The sequence below is a fragment of the Chlorocebus sabaeus genome, chromosome 20 (genome assembly GCF_047675955.1).
Source record: "Chlorocebus sabaeus isolate Y175 chromosome 20, mChlSab1.0.hap1, whole genome shotgun sequence".
NCBI classification, from domain to species: domain Eukaryota; kingdom Metazoa; phylum Chordata; class Mammalia; order Primates; family Cercopithecidae; genus Chlorocebus; species Chlorocebus sabaeus.
Window position 1 is genome coordinate 112,679,285 of NC_132923.1, and position 22,879 is coordinate 112,702,163.

At 46.6% G+C, this 22,879-nt stretch overlaps 2 protein-coding genes across 3 annotated transcripts in view; one reads left to right on the forward strand and one right to left on the reverse strand.

Annotated features, from left to right (window-relative positions):
* STPG1 (sperm tail PG-rich repeat containing 1) overlaps positions 1-22,879 on the forward strand; it is a 56,062-nt gene that overhangs the window by 27,642 nt on the left and 5,541 nt on the right. For both annotated transcript variants that reach the window (XM_007980018.3, XM_007980020.3), the window contains 4 exons: positions 2,564-2,665; positions 6,766-6,936; positions 12,908-13,016; positions 16,557-16,722. In XM_007980018.3, coding sequence (XP_007978209.3) covers positions 2,564-2,665; positions 6,766-6,936; positions 12,908-13,016; positions 16,557-16,722 — 548 coding nt within the window. The remainder of the gene's footprint in view (positions 1-2,563; positions 2,666-6,765; positions 6,937-12,907; positions 13,017-16,556; positions 16,723-22,879) is intronic.
* Positions 19,058-22,879, reverse strand: part of GRHL3 (grainyhead like transcription factor 3) — a 46,151-nt gene continuing 42,329 nt past the window's right edge. The window contains exon 16 of the mRNA XM_073007699.1: positions 19,058-21,248. Coding sequence (XP_072863800.1) covers positions 21,062-21,248 — 187 coding nt within the window. The 3' untranslated portion in view covers positions 19,058-21,061. The remainder of the gene's footprint in view (positions 21,249-22,879) is intronic.

A 22,879-nucleotide genomic window follows, 5' to 3' on the forward strand; every position in this document is an offset into this window, starting at 1 on the left:
TTTACCCTCCTTGAAGAAGACTGCTGAGTTGTAGCATCTGCCCATTTTTGTGGTATAAATACTCCCATCCTGGCTAGTTTCAAGCCACCACCAGCAACATTTTGGAATTTTTAAGTTTTCCTCACAAGCTGCCGCTGGCCAGCTCCAGCTGCTGCTGCCTGGAGGACTGTCCTTTTGCTTGCTAAGAACAAACAGGCAGCACTCCGTTCCTCCGGGCGAGGTGGTAACAGTCCTCTTCCCATTTGCCCTGGACTCAAGCCAGTTTGCAAAGTGGCAGAATTAAAGTGTGGTTAAAGCCCAGGAAGGTTGTGAGCTTCAGCAAATGAAAATACAAGATGTCCAGTTAAATTAGAATTTCAGATAATGGCAACTCTGTTAGTACAAGTATGTCCCAAATATTGAATGGGATATACTAAAATCGTCATCTGCAGTTTATCTGAAATTCTGATTTAACTAGGCAGGTAGGATGGAGCAGGCATTTAGGTCTTGTATTTTGTCTGGAAACCCTAGCTCCTCAGACACATAAGCGTGCTCAGAAAATTCTTGCAAACTGATGGTCAGGTTCAGAGCGTGGTGATAACCGGGAGCTAGAGGTGTGTGTCTTCACTGTCTGCTATTTAACCTAGAAGAGTCACAGTGACACTTCCTGCGTCAGCTTTCCTAGATTCAGGGACTCCGGAAGCTCAAAAGCACCCCAAGGCCCAACACCTTGGACTTACAAATAAGGAAGCCCAGAGAGGTGACTTGCTCAGTATCACTTAGCGTGTGGCAGCACTGAGACTACAATTTCTGATTCATAACCCAGTGGGGATTTTTTTAATCCTATACAATCTCATTTGAAAGTTAGTTTGGTTTCGTGGTTAAGAGCAGACTCTGCGGTCAGAGTGCCTCGGTTCTGGCTCTGACATTTACTAGTTATGTGGGCCTTATCTCTTTTGGCCCCAACTTCTTTAAAATGGAGATTAAGTGAGCTAATAGTACATGTAAAGTCCTCAGAACGGTGCATGGCACACAATGAGCACTCAATAAATTAATGCTTGTCTTGAAAACAGCTGCCTAGAAAAATCTCTTCCTTGTCTCCCCATAGCCCTTTGCATCTGCATCCACAACAGCAGCGTTCTCCTGAGCTCTTGGCCTGGGGTGCTGGAGTACCTGGCTCCGCAGTGCCTCCTGCTGCCTGCCTCACTCTCCATGACAGTCAGTTCCTCTTCTGTCCACCAGGATCATTCTCACCTAAAGCAGGAAGCAGCTCCCCTGTCCCTACCTGCCATGGGGCAAGGGTGAAAGGGCTCACTGCATTTAAAAGGCAGCACAGAAGAACCTGTTAATTGCACTTTGACTCTATCCCCTATATGAAACCATAATTATACACTGCCCAGCCAGACTGGAAAGTCCTGGAAGGTACTGATGGTACCTTGGGCTTTCTACCCTAAGGCAGGCAGTAGGGATGGTAGAGACAGGACAGGCCTGAGTGGCAGAGATTGGAGATGGCAAGCTCTGGAGTCAGGCTGTCTCGGTTCAGCTCCGGGGTTTGCCACTTACTAGCTATGGCCCAATGTCTCTGGGCCTCACTTTCCTTAAAGTGGCCCTGACCATATCTCACGGTAGAAAGCTTGTGTGAGGAGTAAACAAGACAGCACACACCACGCGCTTGGCACTGAAGTCAGGTACTGCCACTTACAGCAGTGGGACCTTGGGCAAATTCATCTTCACGTGCCTCAGTGTCTCCATCTATCAAAGGGGCAGTAATCCCTTCCTCACTGACTGATGGTGAACATGAGACCAACTTGGAAAAGCGTCTAGCACCAAGCAGGTACCCAGGAGCCTCTTGTGACAGTGGAGCATCCGTAGCGTTTCACACCGCTCAGCCAGCTTCTGTCAACATTTATTTCCCCTGGTAACTAGCATGGGAAATGCGATGAAAGCCCAATGAGCTGCCGCAGCAGAAATGAACTTGGAAATGACCTCTCACTTATTTCTGTCTCACATGCCTGCATCGTTCAGCGCTTGAGCCTCAAGAGCTAGCCTCTTTTTGTCTGAGAGTTAGAAATGGCCTGGTTTGGGATGAAGGTTGTTTTTGTTTCATTTTGCTTTATAAACAGAGACACTCCCTGGTTTCTCTTCTGAAAGGCTGAGGAGGAAGCTGAGTCAGGTGGGGTGGGGTGAACGTGAAATCGCTCACCCTTCCCTTGCCGTGGGTCTGGCTTACCCAATCACTGCACACTGCCTTGTACATCAGCCGCGTTCAGTGTCCCACTTTAGGCCCATTTCTCTAATGACATGAAAAACAACTGTGTTCTTTTGGAATGCGGCAGGGCATAGTGGAAAGGGCAAGGGCTTTAGGAGTCTTATCCTGGCTTGGAATTCCAGCCCCACCATTTGGTAACTGAGCCGAAGATCGGGCAAGTCAGGAAATGGTACAGCCAGGCTGTCACCCGCCAAGTGGTGGTAGCGCCTGTGCTGTGGGATTATGGTAAGGTTCAGTGTTAATGGATGTAAATCCTGTGGAAAAGCACAATGGAATTGAAATATCTCCATGACGCCACCTTCTCTTCCCTTTCAGAATGATATCCCAGGTCCTGGATTCTACAATGTCATTCATCAGTCACCAGTGTCCAACAGTGTCTCATTGTCCAAGAAAGGAACATGCATGTTTCCCTCAATGGTGAGACCACTTCTCTTGAGTAAAGCATTAACTGGTCAGTAATTTCCTTCATTTATTGCATAATTGTAAATTGGACATCTGGTCCTTTCTCTCCAAAGGCCCATGGTTCTAATTAGGAGAGTAACTGCCTCCTCAAATTTCATGCAGGTAATTTGGACCCTGTGTCTCTAAGTAACTTTTTCCCATCTCTACCCATTGCCAGGGTGGGAAGAGAAACCAGAGGAATCTTCAGGACTTGATCCTGCCAAACCAATTTTGTCATCAGTGAGTGGACTAAGCAAGTATTTTCCTGAGATGTTTAGGCATACCAGGAAATTGTTACTCTTATACATCTTGGTGTAATATGATTTTTACAATGCTTAATCTAATTGGTTGTCAAACTATTGAGAAATCTGATAGGACTAAAAAGAAAGCCAGCGGTGGGCCCAAAATGTACTGGCCCACCCCATTCCTTCTCTTTGTAAGATATGGGACTTAATTTTGGTTGAGGGCTGTAGCAATTGAGCAGCTATATGAATTGCCAATGACCCTGACCAGAGTTGGGTAAAGATAGGCTTCTTAAAAATATTTATACATTGTCAAGAAAAATAGATACAGCAAAATAGATAAATGGTCAAGAAAAATAGATACAGCAAGGGGAAAGATACAAACTAGGGTAAGGCTACCTGAGGAAGAAAAGTGAAAAGTGGACAAGCATAGTGGCTCATGCCTGTGATGCCAGCATTTCAGGAGGCCAATGTGGGAGCATCACTTAAGCCCAGGAGTTCAAGGCCAGTCTGGGCAACACAGTGAGTCTCCATCTCTACAAAATAATTTTAAAATTAGCCAGGAGTGATGATGTGTGCCCATAGATCCCAGCTACTCAGGAGGCTGAGGTGGGAGGATCACTTGAGCCCAGGAGGTTGAGCCTGCAGTGAACTATGATTTCACCATCACACTCCAGCCTGGATGAGAGAGGCAGACTCTGTCCCCAACCCCCTGCGCCAAAAAAAAAAAAAAAAAAAAAAAGTGAAAAGAAAGCAAGCCCAGACTCTAACATTAAATTAATAAACATACGCCATCTTTTTCCTTTAAAAGTTATAATAATTTCTTGCACAGATGTATTCTGATGCCTGACATTGGAATTGATTTTTTTTAACCACACAAAGGGATCATTTAAGACACACTAAACATAGCCACGTCTTATTGGAATTCGAATTTGGCAGAGTTGGATACTCAAGGAACAGACCAGCTTTGGAGTTAACTCCCCATTACTGAAGAAGCTGAGTTTGTACACGGCCTCAGGAGGTTCACAGAACAACCATGCCTCTACTTATTTTTCTGCCACCAGCGCTGCTAGGAAAGAAATTCAAAAGAAGTGCCGTCTCATGAAGTCCTGGTGTAGAAGACAAGACTTCAGACCTGATCCTGCCTCAGCTGTGGATTCTTGACGTGACCTCAAGCACGTCACCCTTCTGTGTCCCAGTTGCCTCATGAAAGTGGAGACTCCCTGGAGGCACTGGGCAAATTAACATTGCAATGAGTGAAATACTCTGTGAAACAGCAAAGCATTATAAACATGCTAAATATTATGATTGTTACCACCTGAGTCACAAACAATACTTCCTGCAACACCTAGGTTTTCTCTCCGAGAACTTCTTTGCTAAATAATGGCACTGCCCATTCCTCCTTGGTGCCAAAAAAGAGACTGAATCAGAGGACATGATTGGTTGTCTACAAGGCTTTGCGTGCGGTAACTTTCCAAATGAAAAGCCGGACTATCTGGAGGAGAAGGGGCCCAAGGCAAGAGCTGAGTGTTACAGAACCTAGCCACACCTTACAGGCCTTTAAAAAATTCAGAACCAAATCCCAAAGAAGGCAGACTTTTGAGCTGTTCAGGCTTCCCACTCTCCTCCCTTTCACAAATATGGGAATTGGTATTTATAGTTATGTTACACTCAAGTATAAACACTTAAGGTCCTGTACCTGGGCATGGGTGCCTGAAGTGGTCGATGGAGATCTAGCGGGAGATCCCTGCATCTTACCTCATTCCTGTGTGAACTGGATGAGCATTTCATATCCCCCCACCCCACTGCCTCTTTCAGTAACTTTCACCTTTAGCACCTCCTCCACTTCTGGATCCCAAGACTTGAAGGGAATTAAAAGTAACTCTCATCAGAGAAAGATCAGAATGACCAGTAGGAATGTGACTATGGGTGAGGCTGACCAAAAAACTCTGTGGGTCTATAAATTTTTGAAACTTCCTCATGACTGTTGAAACAACTACACCCAACCTTTTGAGAGACCTGTCATCTCTCTAAGTCCGAATGATATAAAGAGCTTTACTAGTATATTCCAAATCTTTGCTCCAGAATCTTCCACAGTACTGACTAGGAGAAGTGTATGAGGCAGGTGGGCGGAGAGTTTGATGGCCTCTCTGTATTTGCATGCTGGCAGGAGTGGTTCTAGAAAAGTTAGTAGGTGCTGGAGAGAAGTTCATAAATGCCGGCGTATGGCCAGATTGGAGGCCACAGATCTGGCAAGTAAACCAAGGCGTGTGTAGTGTTGGTGAGTGAGTGTTACTGTAGCCACACTCGGAGACTAATTCTATTATGATACTTTATAAAACATTGCCTCTACTGGAACTTTTTTGGGAAGAATTTTTTTCATTTTCAAAATGTAAGTTGTAGGTGTTCTAAACCAAAAAAGAGTCTATGATTGAAAGGGCTTGCTGTTACCCCAGGGCCATACCACTCGACGTTTTCCTCTTTAGAATGGGATCTCTGATCCATGTCATGTAGTGGAGGCCGACTGCTTGGGTAAGAATGCTGGTCCTCCACCTGAATTAGCTAAGAAAGTTCAGCTTCTGTAAAAGTAGAGATGATCATAAGATCCACTGCTCAGGGTTGTCGTGAGGATTCAACACAAAAACCCACCAAAGGTATTGGTTAACTCTTGGCCAGAATGAAAAAGACGAAGCATGTTCAAGGCTGGGGTGACCTTACTTCTAGGAGCATCAGCAAATCCTTACACACTGCATGCGGCCACTTCTTATTAGAATTCGAGTTTGGCAGAGTTGGATACTCAAGGAACAGACCAGCTTTGGAGTTAACTCCCCATTACTGAAGAGGTTGAGGTCGAGCTGGGGCTTGAACGCAGGTTAGGCTCTGAACAACTTAGGCTCTGGACAAGAACACTCCCACTTCTGGTGGTACTACACCCACCCAAATGCTAGTGGTGATCCATAAACCAGACGCTGAGGACCGTCACCACCAACCACAGAGTGAAGTAGGGGCCCCTAATGCCTTCCTTTGGGCTCACCCATGTTCTGTGTTGGTGTAGTTATTGATTCCTATGAAGTGAGAAAATCCAGGGCAATGTTCTCAAACTTTTGACCATTAAATAGTAGGAAATATTTTGTTTTATCAGACTCTAATACTTGCCATGCTATCTTAGAGGAAAGTGATGTTATCACTGAGTTTCTGTAACTTTTGTCCCTGTTCTTTTGACAAACATTGATTCTGTTTGTTTTTTAACTGAAGATATTTTATCGTGGCTTTCTGAAAGGAGTGGGATTGGTTCTGTTAAACAGTGAAAATACTGTAGGATTTGATGAAAACAGTAATTTGGTGGAGAGTAGGAGGCACGGATGGACAACAAGCCCCCTGGAGCTTTGTTTGAAGCAAACTCGTTGCTTAGGCAGTTCAGATCATTTAATCTTAGAAACAAGATGTGAGATTTTGCTCAGAAGAAAAGCCTAGGCTGAGAAGAGCGTCTAAAGCTTCCTATCACGTAAATTACCCAACAGCTGATGAGTCAAGGGTAAGTGGCCTGGAACAGGATTGGGTGGAAATGCATTTATGGCAAAATCATTTTTGCCAAGTCCCAAACAGAAGATGAATAATTTGAGTTAGTTTACAGAAGCGAGTACAGGTCTGAACTTGTGTTTTCCAAGGGAAGATCCTTAAAGCCCGAGGTCAGTTTATCGTTGTTACCTGCCAGAGTTTTGCCTTTTATAAAATGCATTTAGACCTTGTGCTGGTCACCATCTCTTTGACATCTGTTCTTCAGAGCCAAAATATTATGTGACAATGCTGATTCCTTTGGTTGTCTCCTTACAGCGCGCCCGATTGGACACCATCATTTCTAAATACCCTGCAGCGAATGCATACACTATCCCATCGGAGTTTATTTCCAAGAGAGACTTTAGTAATTCATGTTCCAGCATGTTCCAGTTGCCAAGTTTTATGAAAGTTCTCAAATTTGAAACTCCTGCACCAAACTATTACAATGTAAGAACGCTGCCTTTGCTTGCTAAATATAGATCAAATGAATGGTTCACTGAAATAAAAGGAAGAGGGGATCTTGGGGACATCATATTTTAATGCAATTGTCAAGCCAGTTAGCATTTGTTGACTACCCAATGGGTGCCTAAGGCTGTACAAGTCTCTTTCAGGAAGTTTGCAGGCCCCAGAGATCAGGGCGGGCAATGTGGAGGCCAGTATGAAGTGGGGAGGCCACTGCCCTGAGAAACACATATTCTAATTACTCTCATCCTGTAACCCTTCTGGGACATAGTTTTCTCATCTGTAACAATGGGTGTATTATTTACCACTTTGTCTGCAGCCACTAGTGATTTACTTTTTAGGTTCTTCTAGGGAAAATAAACTTTCATATCAGAAAATAGGTGTTTTAACAGTTGTGCTCTGCTGTGCCAATTATGATCGCTTTGTATTCACTGAGGCAGAATGGCATGGATGGTTAAGAGATGGATTCAGGAAGGTTTGGTTAGCTCTCGTCTCTGCCACTTTCTAACTGCGTGGCCTTGGGCAAGTCCCTTAACCTTTCCAGAGCTTAGTTTATTGATCTGTAAAATGGGGATGTATGTTCACCTCATCGTGTCAATGCAAATATTAAATGAGATAATGTATGCTGCATGCCCAGGACAGCACCAGTCACACAAGGACCACACAATACATGGAGATTGGTAGGGCTGTCTTTGTTAGTACATGAAGGGTATTTACTTACTCTTAAATATGAGGCAAGTAAGTCACAGCCCCCACAGTACAATGGAATCAATTCTACTTGCCCTACAGTGTTACCATAAGGCAACGAACATGAAAGCACTCTGAAGTGCGTGAGACATGAATTGTACTTAAGATATTAATGTTACTATGCCATTTTCCAAGCTATTTTGGCTTTATACATTTATTATGCCATTTCCTTTTTTCCTTCATAATATTTATAATTAATAATTATCTTTCTGACTACAAAGATCCTGCCCACCTTCTATGATGGATTCAAGCAATTATAATGTGTCCCAAGTAATATAAGTGCCTGCTAGGCCAGCACTGTCCACTAGGAGTAAAATGGGAGCCACAGACATCATTAAAGATTTTCTTTTCTTTTTTTTTTTTTTTTTGAGACGGAGTCTGGCTCTGTCGCCCAGGCTGGAGTGCAGTGGCCGGATCTCAGCTCACTGCAAGCTCCGCCTCCCGGGTTTACGCCATTCTCCTGCCTCAGCCTCCCGAGTAGCTGGGACTACAGGCACCCGCCACCTCGCCCGGCTAGTTTTTTTGTATTTTTTAGTAGAGACGGGGTTTCACCGTATTAGCCAGGATAGTCTCGATCTCCTGACCTCGTGATCCGCCCATCTCGGCCTCCCAAAGTGCTGGGATTACAGGCTTGAGCCACCATGCCCGGCCCTAAGATTTTCTTTTTTTTTTTTTTTTTTTTTGAGATGGAGTCTCGCTCTGTCACCCAGGCTGGAGTGCAGTGGTGCGATCTTGGCTCATTGCAAGCTCTGCCTCCCTGCCTCAGGCCATTCTCCTGCCTCAGCCTCCTGAGTAGCTGGGACTACAGGCACCCGCCACCACACTCGGCTAATTTTTTGTATTTTTAGCAGAGACAGGGTTTCACCATGTTAACCAGGATGGTCTCAATCTCCTGACCTCGTGATCCGCCCGACTTGGCCTCCCAAAGTGCTGGGATTACAGGCATGAGCCACTGTGCCCGGCCTCATTTAAGATTTTCTAGTAGCCACATCTAAAAAGAAAAAGGGACAGATGAAGTTAATTTGAGTAATATAGTTTACCCAACAGATCCAAAATATTATCATTTCAACACTAATCAATATAAAAGTTATGAATTTTATATTTGAGGAAGATTATTTTCCTTGTACTGAGTCTTTAAAATCCAGTATATGTTTTATTCTTCCAGCACATCTTAATTTGGGCCAGCCACATTTCCAGGGCCAATAGCCACATGCAACCTGTGGCTACTATACTGGGCAGTACAACTCCAGGCAGTCTTCCCTCGGCATACTCAGAGCCTGAAAATAATGATGATGAGGAGGAGGAGAAGGATGAAGCCCTTCTCATGTACTAAGTGCTGGTCTAAGAGTTATGTATTAATCATATTTAATACTCACAAGTGAATCCATAACGTGGATTATCTTGTTCCCAGTATAAAGAAGTGAAAGCTGAGGCTCAGAGAGGTGAAGGGACTTGGCCAAAATTACCCAGCTTGAAGGCATCATTTGCACATCAGTGAGCACTGGTGGATGACTGGGGTGGAAAGCTGGGGAAAGGTCAGAGTCACCTCGTTCCAGCCCTGACAGGCTTCCTTCCGTGGATCCTATTGCTCCTCCGTGCCAGGCTGGTGATACAGCTTAGATTCCAGTGGGAAATTCAGAAAAGAACAGGTAAACAAACAAAATAATTACAAACTGTGGTCAATTTGAGGGTCAGCTGGAGCCTGAGGGAGAATATGTGGGAGATATGGAGGTTGGCAGTACCACATACTTTAGACTTGGTGGTCAGAGAAGGCGCCAAGGCTGAGACCCAAGGATTGAGGAAGAGCCAGGGTTGGAGAAAGAGCATGTGCCAAGGTCCTGGGACAGCAAGGAGCTCAGCCCACGAGGACCTACAGGAAGGTCGAGTGGCTAGTGTAGCATGAGCAAGAGGAGGGGGAGAAGGGGGCACCAGACAGGCAGCGGCCAGTTCACGCAGGGCCCTGAAGATCCCAGGAGGAAGTTTACATTTTGTTCTCTGGCTCCTAGGAAGCCCATGAGGGGGTTGGAGGTGTGGGGTGGTGTGATCTGATTTTTTTTTTTAGACGGGGGCTTGCTCTGTTGCCCAGGCTGTAGTGCAGTGGCACAATCTTGGCTCACTGCAACCTCCGCCTCCCCAGTTCAAGTAATTCTCCTGCCTTAGCCTCCCAAGTAGCTGGGATTACAGGCGCATGCCACCACGCCCGACTAATTTTGTTTTTTTTGTTTTTTTGTTTTTTTTTTTTTTAGTAGAGATGGGGTTTCACCATGTTGGCCGGACTGGTCTCGAACTCCTGACCTTGTAATCCACCCACCTCGGCCTCCCAAAGTGCATGGATTACAGGCATGAGCCACCGCATCCAGCCATTCTGATGTGTTTTTTTAAAAGTTCCTTCCAGCTGCTGTGTGGTGAATGGACTGCAGTGTGGGTTGGAGAGTGGGTTCTGAAAAACCAGCAAGGAGACTATTATGCTAACTGGAGAGATGGCAAGGTGTGGTCCAAGAAAGTGATCAGAAAGGGGCTTAACCATTGCCCCTTTGCCAATCCCAAGTGGCAACCAGGCTACTAGGGAGACAGATACAAGAATGGACTGTTTGTGTGGATGCCCCTCTCTGCAGCCTCCCAGTTGTAGCTGAGGGACGCCACCGTCAGTGTTTCATGCGCCATTCTCCCCAAATCGCTGTCTATTCCTTCACCCGGCTTCCTGTCTCCAATGCCCAGCACAGGTCCTGGGATGCAGTAAGCATCCATCAGTGTTTATAATATCAAAGGAATAACTTTCCAGTAATATACAGTTGTTAATCTAGAAAGGACCACTTCCCAAGTCAGAATTGTGTCCTTCTGCCAACAGATACATTTAGGTGCACATTTTTTGTTCATTATTGTCTTAATATGACCCTGAAAATAATACACGCTCATCATAAAATATATTCAAGCCCTGTAGAAACCCATGAATTAGAAAGTGGAAGTCCCTTATAATTCTATTTCCCAAAGCAAACCACTGCGTTAGAAACCAGGTGCAGACTGGGCACAGTGACTCATGCCTGTAATCCCAGCACTTTGGGAGGCCAAGGCGGACAGATCACCTGAGGTCAGGAGTTCGAGACCAGCCTGGCCAATATGGTGAAACCCTGCCTCTACTAAAAATACGAAAATTAGCCAGGCATGGTGGCACACACCTGTAACCCCAGCTACTCGGGAGGCTGAGGCAGGAGAATTGCTTGAACCCGAGAAGCGGAGGTTGCAGTGAGCCAGCATCGCACCATTGCACTCCAGCCTGGGCAGCAGAGTGAGACTCCATCTCAAAACAAAACAACAAAACAAAACAAAAAACAAACCAGGTGCAGTTTCTTTCATATTCTCTCCTACCTCTGTCCCTCCACCAGTGTTAGCATTATGCTGTACACAGCACACATGCATTTTCTTCTTAGATTTCTTTCCATGGCAATACAATAAATCTGCTTCAGTCTTTTTTAACCTGCTGAATATTTTCCTGGCCCCATGGGGAAATCTTCCAGTGACGCACACTCAGCGTATACAAAAATGTTCCCTTTTTCAGTTGCTTTTCTGTCTGGGTGAAAAATAAAGCTGACATACTGTTTTGTCTACAGGTGGCTTTTTTTCAGGCCAGGAGAACAATGGTTGAGTCAACTGGTGAGGAGTAGAAATGCAGTAATCCTGTTAGCCACACTGTGCTTTGAGGTCTGTCAAAGCCTTTCTCTGCCTTTGCTGCCACCATCCCTCACTTGTCTATTCGAGTCCTCTTCCTTGGTACTGTGTTATTACCTTCTCTTCGGCAACCTGGCTCCTCTCCCCCACTCCCCATGTCCAGTAATTAACCTGTCCCATCTGGTCTCTTTGTTTGCCCTCTCTGCATGCCGTCTAGCCATTAGGGCCCTGGGAAAAGCTAAATTCCTCCACCTTTGTAAACACAAAATCAAAATGCCATCTGCATTTCTCAAGAAACATTTTTTTTGACAAAGGAGTATCACAGCAAATCAAACCATCCTGGCCCTAGCAAATAGTTTCACTCATTCAGCAAATATCCCCAGCAATCACAGGTTTAATTTGTATTGCCTCTGTTCTCCAGTGAATACAGGAGACTGCAAATTGGTATTTAAAATATTTATGATTCATGTGTAACAGAAGAATGATCTCAGGGTTTTTTCCTGTTATTTTTAGAGTTCTGGACACATCACACACTCTCAAATGTATTTCATGAGTCGGCCAGAATGCTTCATTTCTGATCAGTTCAGGAAAGTCGAGACAAGGGAGTGCTTGCAAATGTGATCACAATGTTAAATGATACGACTTTCTTGTGTGCCCCAAATGCTGCATTTATAGAAGGGCTATTTGAACAGTGAGCAGTGCACCTAGGAATGAGGATGGGGATGGGTAGGACTGTGTGTCCTGAAAACAGTAAAAATAGTAGAAAACCAAGTGCAGTGGCTCATGCGTGTAATCCCAACACTTTGGGAGGCCGAGGTGGGCAGATCATTTGAGTGTAGGAGTTCAAGACCAGCCTGGGCAACATGGTGAAATCCTGTCTCTACAAAAAAATTAGCCAGGTGTGGTGGTGTGTGCCTGTAGTCCCTGCTACTCTGGAGGCTGAGGTGGGACGATTGCTTGAGCCCGGGAGGCAGAGGTTGCAGTGAGCTGAGATGGCACCACTGCCCTCCAGCCTGGGCAACACAGTGAGACTCTGTCTCAAAAAAAAAAAAGTAGCAACAAAATGAAGATAATTTTCAGGTGTAGCATTACACACTTCCAAAAAAAAAACCACTTTCCTAGAGGTGATCTCTGTTGGCCCACCCCTACTCCCTGACGGAACTCCACAGCAAGTGGAGCCGACTGTCCAATCCGTTTTACAGATGATGAAACTTGGTTTCAGAGAGGTTACAGATGCAGGACCACACAGCCTGTCCTTAGCAGAAGTGAGCCTGGAAGCCAGCCTGCAGCTAGCTGTGTGCTCTGTTCCTTGTTGAGCGACCAGCATTTTCCGGGGATCACAAACTCATAGACCACTTGAGCTGGGATGACGGGGAAGCCACAGCCAGTGTGACCTTTACAGCTCACATCTGTACATTTGCTAAGAAGGACGGGTTTCAGTTTGATTTTTTTTTTTACGTAGATTTGCCACTTGTCCAGGCACGATGACGAAGACAAAGAGAGGAAAGGCACTGAGTACATTGGGTGTATTTTCTCCCCGCAGGCCTCTGTCTCTTGCTGCAAGCAGAGAAACAACGTCTGTGCCCGAGCCGGGTTTATGTCAAAAACCCAAAGAGGATCTTTTGTTTTTGCTGAAAAAGGACCTCCCCCAGGTAAGCAGCTGCTTTGCCCTGGCCTTGACCTAAGGGTTAAGTGTCCCAGGTTTGATTTGCAGGGCACCTACTTCTTCATAGGGAGTCTTTGGAAGGATTTAGTCTTTGGGTGGGGAGGAGTAGCAGGCAGGTACTGAACAAAGAGAAGAGGTGAGAAGACAGCCAGCTCTCCCCACCAGGAGGACAGGCTGCCTCTGGAAATGGGCCTCCAAAGCAGCTTCCAGGCCTCCCCTTTTATGACCTGGCATACCTGCTCTGGGCAGCCAAGTGGAGAAGTGACTTCTCACCTCAGAAGTGTGCACATTTGTATACCCCAGGTGCCATCAGAAGCCACTGGGGAGGGGTGGGAGATACAGGGCATGACCATACATCCTGTTCCTTCTACACTCAGCTGCCATGTTCCTTTTCTCCTATGCCAGAGGTGACTTCATCATCTAGTCGTGAAACAGAGGAGGCAGCTCTGTTTCCGGGGCACCCACTCAGTGGTTTCCATGCAGTCTTGCAGGTCTGCCCTCGTAGGTTTGTCCACTTAGCCCTGCTTTTCAGATGAGGAAATGGAGGCTCAGAGAGTTGAAATGACTCGCCCAGTGTCACACAGCCGGTAAATGGCAGACACAAGCCCAGAGAGATCTCACTAAGGAGCCCATGTCCTCTATCATTCCATTGTCCCTTCTGGAACCTCCAAGATTCAGGAATAACAAGAGCTTTCCTCCAAGTGTTTCCCCTGCTGGCCTTGGGGAAAGGTGTTGCACCTCTCCTGTGCTCTCTGACCGCCAGTCCTGGAGCACTCATTATGTTAGATTATCCCAAATAGGTCCCACAGACCACGCCCCACCCCCAGGATCCTTGGGCACCAGAGTTACCCCAGGAGCCTTGGGCCCAAACCAGGAGGAGCAGGGAAGGTTTGCTTCTGCAATCATGCCTCTTGCAGAGGGGTGTGGATAAAATTGTAGTGCATGTCAGATTTCAGCAAATCCAGATTAAAGTTGAAAAGATCAATCTGAAGCTGAATAACAAAACCAGCGCTAATTAGGAGGCTCAGCCCCAGTTCATGCTCCCCTGCCTTGCATCATCCATGGGCAAAACCCCACCTTGTCTGTTTATACAGAAGAACAAAGCCAGCATCCCTGGGGTTGGCCAGAGTCCCTGCCAGTGAGCCCTGGGATGCGGGCCCCTCCACAGTCCACCACCTGCTCCTGCTCCCTCCCGGGGGGGATCCTGAGAAGCCCCCAGCCCCTTACAACACAGAACAGGAGGGGAAGGGCGGGTACTAGCATCTGTTAAGCTCCCTGTGGGTGCCAGGGGCCTTACATTCATTTTCTCATTGAATGCTCCAAAGCCCCGTGGAGCAGGCACTCACCACGTAATCATGTGCTCAGAAAGTGTGAGCTCTTCTTACTTTATCCCCACTTCACCAACAGAGGTGATAGAAAAGCAGGTGGTGGGCCCGGTGTCCCACAGCTGGATTTCTTTTAGTTTTTGTTTTTGTTTTTTGGAGATGGAGTCTTCTCTGTCACCCAGGCCGGAGTGCAGTGGCACGATCTTGGCTCACTGCAACCTCTGCCCCCTGGGTTCAAGTGATTCTCCTGCCTCAGCCTCCCGAGTAGCTGGGATTACAGGCATGTGCCACCACGCCCAGCTAATTTTTGTATTTTTAGTAAAAACGGGATTTCACTATGTTGGCCAGGCTGGTCTCAAACTCTTGACCTCAAGCGATCCATCTGCCTTGGCCTCCCAAAGTGCTGGGATTACAGGTGTGAGCCACCACACCCAGCCCCATGGCTGGATTTCAATCCAGGCTCATCTAGTTCAATACCTGGTACCTTCTCACCCCCCACCCCAGCTTCCTGGCAGCTGGTTCTCTCTGGTAGTGGCAGCATAAATGCCTTCTATTCCTTGCTTCTGCTTTTCATTGTTTTCCGTATTTTGTAATTCAAGTGTTGCTATAACCTTTTTAGTAGAAATATATATATGAAACAAAGAATATGAGAGAGAGTTATCCAATATTGTAAATGCTACTGACATCTGCTTTTTTAAAAACTTAAGTATATACTGGGAACCTCTGTTTTGTTTTTGTTTTTGTTTTTGTTTTTGAGAAGGAGTCCTGCTCTGTCACCCAGGCTGGAGTGCAGTGGTGCAATGTCAGCTCACTGCAACCTTCGCCTCCTGGGTTCAAGTGATTTTCCTGCCTCAGCCTCCAGAGTAGCTGAGACTACAGGCACGCCCCACCACACCTGGCTAATTTTTTTTGTATTTTTAGTAGAGATGAGGTTTCACCATATTGGTCAGGCTGGTCTCAAACTCCTGACCTCAAGTGATCCGCCCACCTTGCCCTCCCAAAGTGCTGGGATTATAGGTGTGAGCCACTGTGCCCAGCTGATACTGGGAACCTGTTTTCATGTTAGTAAAAATCCTTTTGGAACATCATTTTAAATAAATATATAGTATATTATTATATGATGGTACCATAAATTAAGGAACCAGTATTGTCTTATTGGAAATTGTGATTGTTCTGAATTGATTGCTAACATGAATAGAGTAGTGGAGAACATCCATGCACAGCGCTACTGACAACTTAGCGGTGAGATGGCTTCCTCTTCACCCCAGTTTTGGTCATTCTCTTCTTCCTTAAAGCTTTGTACACAAATTCATTTTATTTTGTCACAGTTTCTCAAGACAGGGCATTGTGGCATGGTGAGGAAGTGTGGGCTTTGGAGACAAGCAGACCAGTCTCTACATAGTGGTGCTCCATACATACATGTTAGCTGGGCATGATGGCTCACACCTGTAGTCCTAGCACTTTGGGAGGCTGAGGTGGGAGGATTGCTTGACCTAACGAGTTCAAGACCAGCCTGGGTAAAATAATAAGACCTCGTTTCTACCAAAAAAGAAAATTTTAAAAAAAATTTTCAGGACGTGGTGGTACATACCTGTAGTCTCAGCTACTCGGGAGGCTGAGATGGGAGGATCACTGAGCCCAGCAGTTTGAGGCTGCAGTGAGCTGTGATCGTGCCACTGCATTCCAGCCTGGGCAACAGAGCAAGACTGTATCTCAAAACAAACAAAAAAGATAGTTGTTGACTGCATGATATTTACAAAGCAACCACTATATGCTAGGAACTTAAAATATTATTCAACTATCATAACAACTCTGTTGTCAGAAGAATTATTATTCTTACTTTGTAGAGAAGGAAAACTGGGCTTCAGCAAGGTGGAGAGATTTATCTAAGTCCCTGGTTAGATGAATGTCTTTTGGCAAATTATTTAATATCTCTGAGTCTCGGTTTCCTCACATTTAGAATGAAAGCAGTAATACTCATCTTGCCAGGCTAGTACGAGAACTAAATCAGCTAAGTGTGTGCTTCCTGTGCCATCTGTTCTCTGCTTGGTGAGGATTGTTTTTGTTTATCTCGGGCAGCCCTTCCACTTGACCATCCTAGACTGATGTTGCCTTGCAGCCATCAAGTGTGTTCTTGGGTACTGCTTTTTATTTACTTGAGAAGAGTTCCTTAGTCTGTCATAAAATTTCTTTCTCCGTAGGGCATTATGATATCAACGAATCCCTTGTGAAGCAGTCGCCAAACACATTAATGTCTTGTTTTAAATCAAAAACCAACCGTGGATTAAAACTGACATCAACAGGCCCGGGACCCGGTTATTACAACCCTGGCGATTGCACAAAAGTTCCAAAAAAGACTCTTTTCCCGTGAGTCCCAATCATTCTGATCTTTCTTTTGAAAGGTGGTTATGGGGAAGGAGCCCAACATAGAGGAAAGGAAGGGGTGTCACTGCTTAGCAGAACACAATGCCAGGCCACTCTTCAGGGGCCCTTAGTCACATATAATGGTGCTCAATAAATGCCTGTTGAATGCCTGATATTTATTGAGCAACTACTGTGTGCCAGGAACTTAAAATTGTATTCAATTATTACTATAATCCTGTTGAAAGAATTGTTATTCTCACCCCATAGAGGAGGAAGCAAGGCTTCGGATTTGGCGGGAGATTTGCCTAAGTCCACACAGCCAAAGTGAGGAGCCACAGGGATTGGCTCAGGACGAAGTCTGTCCTCATTCCCTGTGATGCTGGATTCCCCTGGTGCTGACATTGTTGTATTTTTGTAACATAAGATCCTCGCTGGAGAGGCAGGACATTGAGAAGCAGTCCGGCTCTCGCAGCTTTACACTGATGGAAGTTTAAGCCCCAACTTTGGAGTTGGTGATACCTGCTGGATTTGTACTTCAGCTCTGCTGTTTTTATGCTCTGTGACCTTGGGCAGAGTTCTAACCTCTCTGAGCCTCCATGCCCTCATCTGTAAAGTGGGAATAATTCCTGCCTCATAGGATTGCTTTCAGAATTAAAAATATATGTTTGGCTGGGCGCAGTGCCTTGCGCCTGTAATCCCAGCACTTTGGGAGGCCGAGGTGGGTGAATCACTTGAGATCAGGTGTTCGAGACCAGCCTGGCCAACATGGTGAAACCCTGTCTCTACTAAAAATACAAACATTAGCCAGGCATGATGGTGCATGCCTATAATCCCAGCTACTCAAGAGGCTGAGGCAGAAGAATCCCTTGGACCTGTGAGGCTGAGGTTGTGGTGAGCCGAGATTGTGCCACTGCACTCCAGCCTTGGTGACCGAATGAGACCCTGTCTCAAAAAAAAAAAAAGGTAAATAAAATATATGTTTGGCATTGGCATTGCAGCTGGTGACTCAATATTAACACAGATTTTAAAAAATAAATACAGGGATTTGTGTTACCCTGTTTAATATCCTGCACATTTTATATTACTCTCACCTAAGAGTCTCAAACACTCACAGGGCTTATTTATTTCTCGAATGGTTCTAGAACTTCTGGAACTAACAGCAGTTAGGGTTAGTCCTCCTGTTACCATCTCAGCTCTCACCCTGGTGCAGCCCCTCCAGACAGAGCTGGCCAATGGGAGGGCTGGCCAGGTGGGACCAACCATATATCCACCTGGGCCCCTCCAGAGAGATCAGGCAGGTGGTGGGAGCCATAGCCACAGTGGGTCAGAAGTCCAGGCAACCCAGGGAGGCTGACAACATTGGGCATAGTCTGATCATCAGCCTAGGGCAAGGGGACCACGGTTAGAGAGAGGTGAGAGTTGTGAATCTGCCAAGTTGGACTTAGAATCTGGAGAGGGGATTGAGACCGCTGGAATCCACCAGAGGAGTCCCTTCTGCCTTCCAGGGCTAGGGCTCTGCAGGCTGGCCTTGTACAGGCTGTAGGGCTAGGGGCTGGGGCAGGCCAGTCTCCAGAAACAGCTCTCTCTCTGGAAAACCTCTCTCCAGAGACCTCCCGCCTCCAGGCTGGCAAGCAGCGTCTCTACAAGCAACTGTTCCTTTACTCTGCCAGAGGAAGGTGGTCAAGAGGACAGGTGTTGGGGTTGGCCGACCAGAGTATGAATCCCAGCTCTGTACCTTCCAGAGACTTCTCTCCGAGCCTGAGTTTCATGTTATTAAGTAGAGATAAGAATCTTGTAGGGATTCCGTGAAGATTCGATGAGAAGATGTTGGAAAATAGCTATTACCGGCTGGGCGTGGTGACTCACACCTATAATCCCAGCACTTTGGGAGCCCAAGGCAGATGGATCACTTGAGGCTAGGAGTTCAAGACCAGCCTGGCCAACATAGCAAAACCCCATCTCTACTAAAAATACAAAGCTGGGTGTGGTGGCGTGCACCTGTAATCCCAGCTACTCAGGAGGCTGAGGCAGGAGAATTGCTTGAACCCAGGAGGTGGAGGTTGCAGTGAGCCAAGATCACACCACTGCACTCTAGCCTGGGTGACAGAGCAAGACTTGGTCTCAAAAAGAAAGAAAATAGCTATTACCCTTATAATGATAGCTGTGGTTTATTGTATATCCTATAGACATATTAGGCTATATTATACAATATGGCTGTTATTTGGCATGGCAGCTCAAGCCCCCAGCCCAAATTTGGAAGCTTCTTCAAGGAAAATGGTGAAATAACATAAGAGTGGAGGACACTTGGTTTTTAACTGTTTTATCTGGAGAAGTATCTTCTGGCTTTTGCTCAAGTTTGAGCAGATGGTTTGAGATCATTCTTATTTTATGGTGGTTGCATTTGTCAGTCATCAGACTCTATAGATTTCTAGTTCTGTACCGGAGGCTCAGGTGAACAGGACACCACGCCTCCAGCCAGCCTCCTCTGGGAACAGCCTCGAAGCCAAGTGGAGGAGCCTGCAGCAAAATGCTGGGTTAGGTGGCCTCAGGGGTGTGTGGCCACGCATATCCCGTGGGGCCGTCTTCCCACTGGGCAGTGCAGCGGGGTGCGTGTCTGGGGCTTCTAGGGATCGCTGGCTGTCTGTCAATGCTTCATAAATAAAAGGTCTTTGGTTAATAAGTCTGAGAAGCACTGCATGGTAACCCTCTGCCCCTGAGAACATCGAAGTCTGCACAGGCATCTTAAAGGCTCTGAGAAGGGCAGGGAACAGCTGATCACGTCTCCTGGGGAGGCCATGGAGGCACCGTGGGCAGTGAATTGATTAGCGCAGACTCCAAAGTCAGTACCGTGGAACCTCCACTTTCCCCGCTCACCAGCCAAGTGGGCCTGGGGGAAGGGAGGTCACTTAACTCCCAGTGAATTCAAAGTCGTCTTTGGTGAATGGGGATAAGAATACCTTATAATGTGGTGGCAAGGATAAAAGGAGATAACCCACAAAACTCACATGGTAACTTGTATTTTTATCAAAGCAGGTGAGCAGGTCTTCTGTGTCTCCCTAGGGTTTCTAGTGTGGCCCCATAGGGCAGATGCTGTGCTGGGGGCTGGCTGTTTGTTAGCACTGGCATTTCTGAGCTCCTTAGCTAAAGGTCGCGCCATCGGGTGTTCCTTGGCCATGGCCACCTTGCTGAATCAAAAGCTAAGAGGATTTCTCAGCTACCAGGGTGTCTTCAGAAGCAAAGTGAAGCGTCAGCCAAGGTTTCACTTCTGAGGTCTTCAATATCCGTCACAGTGGTGACTCAATGACTTAGGGTGAGTCACGGTGAGAGTTTTGGAGATCAAAATAGTTCCTCCTAGGCACTGCCTTCCAACTCATGCTCCCCGGCAAGGAGGTGCAACAATCAGGGTCATCTTTCTAACCCTTGATCTGCTTCCTGGAGTTTTAAGCCACTGGATTTGCACAGACACGCTGTCTTGTCACAGCTCGAGCTGAAAAATCAAGCCCCGTTGGCCCCACTCCAATTTTGGTAATTAGATTGGGCCCACCTTAACTTCCCCTGGGATTTTCAATTCGATATGGGATGCTTCCTCCCAAGCGGCTGTGATCTGTCACCCGCCACCCTGTTAAATAGATACTGCATTCCACCCCAGAGGCAATCGGCTGCCCTTTAATGATGAGAAAAATTGCCCCTTTATCCCTCCCAACCCTGGGAATCCCTGAGGCAGAGTGAATGTGTGCCTGGGAGTGGCTGGAGGGTCTCGGATGCCTTCCCCAAGTGGCCTGCTGAGTCCTCTAAGACATTCATTATTCTTAGGTGATTTGCAAACAGCTCGCATTGGAAGCTGCAAACACATTTAATCCAGTTGTGGCCAACTCAGAGTCTTTGATAGATGTTTTCTTTCCACGGGGCAGGGCCAGGTTGGCTTTTATAACTGAGTAATGAGGCTCATAAAAGCCCTGGTCACAGTGCACTGTGGGCTGCCCTGGGTTTGATCTGACCTGACCTTTGTGATTTGCCAGCCCCACCTCGACATGGAGGGACCAGCCCTGGATGAGGATGAAACTGTCATGTGAGCCTCAGATGCCTGGGCACCTTTACTTGCTGCCAGCCCTCTGCTTTTCTCTGCACTTCAGCAAATGTTCCTGGGATAGGGCTGGGGGCCTCAAAGCGAGGAAGACACACTCCCTTCCCTTAAAGAGCTAGGCAAGTAAAAGCCATAGAAAATGTAACATTTTAAGTGCAAAGGAATAGCCAGAATGTATTCAAGGGCCGCATACTCTGAGCTGAGAGCTCTCAGATGCGACCTGCCGTCATCCTTCCCCCTCTCCTCCAGGTGGGCGTGTCACTCCGAGTTTACAGTGAAGTGCAGGCTGTTTACCATGGTGGGGTTGGGATTTGAATCCAGGTCCCTCTGCCTCCAAAATCCATCTCCAAAACTCATGTTCCTCACTTGAGTCACAGCATGGGAACATCCAAGACAGTCAGGTGGGGGGTGGTGAGATGGGTGTCGGTGGAGGAGAGAAGTTTCCCTGAAGGAAGTGAGAACGTCAAGAATTGAATTCAAGTTTGCGGGGAAAGTCAGTGTTCCTCACAGAAGGAGCAGCAGGGACAAAGGCATGGAGTTGCTGAACTGTGTTGTGTTGGGTGTTTCTGGAAGGTAAAACGGAAGCAGCGGTACGTGGGAGATTAGGCTGGATTGAGAGGCCATACATAGATCTTGCCTTTAACTTTTCATCAGGGTTTGTAAGTGGGGAGGGTCAGAAGCCAGTGAACAACCCAGGAACTCGCCGGTGGATGGAGGGTTGAAGGCAGTCTAGGTGCTCAGCGTCTGTCTCCTTGTGTCCCAATTCCTGCCCTAACGGCTACAGCTTTCCCCATTCCATGCTTTTGCGCCTGCTGTTCCCTCGGCTGGAAATGCCCCTCACCTGAAGACTTTCTGGATTTCTGGGTGGATTTCTGGATTCATCCTGTTGGAATTAATGTCCCCCGTCTCTGTCTCTTTCTGCTCTCAGTGCAGTTTTGTTTGTTTGTTTTGGGGTTTTTTTGGTTGTTTGTTGTTTGTTTTTGTTTTTTTAAACCTCTATTCTAACAGATTTCATGTTTTTAAACAAATGTTACAAGTAAAGCACTAGTTAATCTTCCTAACAATCTGGGTGATAGGTATTATTTCCACCATTTTATAGATGAGGAAACTGAAGCTTAAGGAGGTTAAGAGCCTTTTCTAAGAACACATAGCTGGTGAATGGAGAAGAGGGGATTCAAACCCAGTTCTGTCTGAGTGCAAAGCCTGTACTGCCTGAAGTTGTCACCAGTCATGGCTGTTTCTGGCAGCAGATTGTCAAGCCCTTAAGGACACTCGGGTCCATGTCTTAGTACAGAACTGCCTGGATTCCCAAGCATATCTGGCCCAGAGTCACACACATGGCTGGTGCTCATGAAAGATCCATAGAGCTAGGCTGAAGGTTCTGAGCCTCTCCTGGGCATATTGAAGGAATGGAAGACAAGGGACCTCTCTAACCCGTCTTGCCAAGAACACTGGTGAGTCATTAACTTAGCGTGCTCCAGCCTCCTGCAGGCTGTCCTTGGCTAAGAAAGCAGACACCTCATGGTGTTCTCAAAGAACAGGGTGGGAATCTTGGGCATGGAGTGACCCAGACCAGTGATGGGGTGACCTCATACAATGGTTGGTTCATTCCAGCTTTAATTTCCAGGAATCAAACCTGTCTCTCTATGATGCCAGCCACAAACTCATCAAATGTCTGGAGGTGTTTTGAAGGGGGAACCGCAAGCCAGAACAAGGAGAAGCCAGCTTTTATTTATAAGGGGAGAGGTTGTTGATTACACCCTATAACCAGTTCTTCCATGCAGATTCACAGCAAACAGGGAGGCAGCATGTCCCCGCTTTCCCTGTGGGTACCTTTGTTCTAAATATAAGCATCCACGCCAGCTGTTCCTCCACCACAAGATGTGAACCCAAGCACATTTATGATGACTAGCATGACTCTGGGGTGGAAGGGCCCCAAATCAGTCTTTTACGAGGCCCAATTGCCTGTCTGTCGCCAAGCAGCACACAGTGACGCTGACACAGGGATCATCAGAAGAATAACAACTACCTTTATTGAGCACCTACTATGTGCTGGTGCTCTAGTAGGTGCTTTAC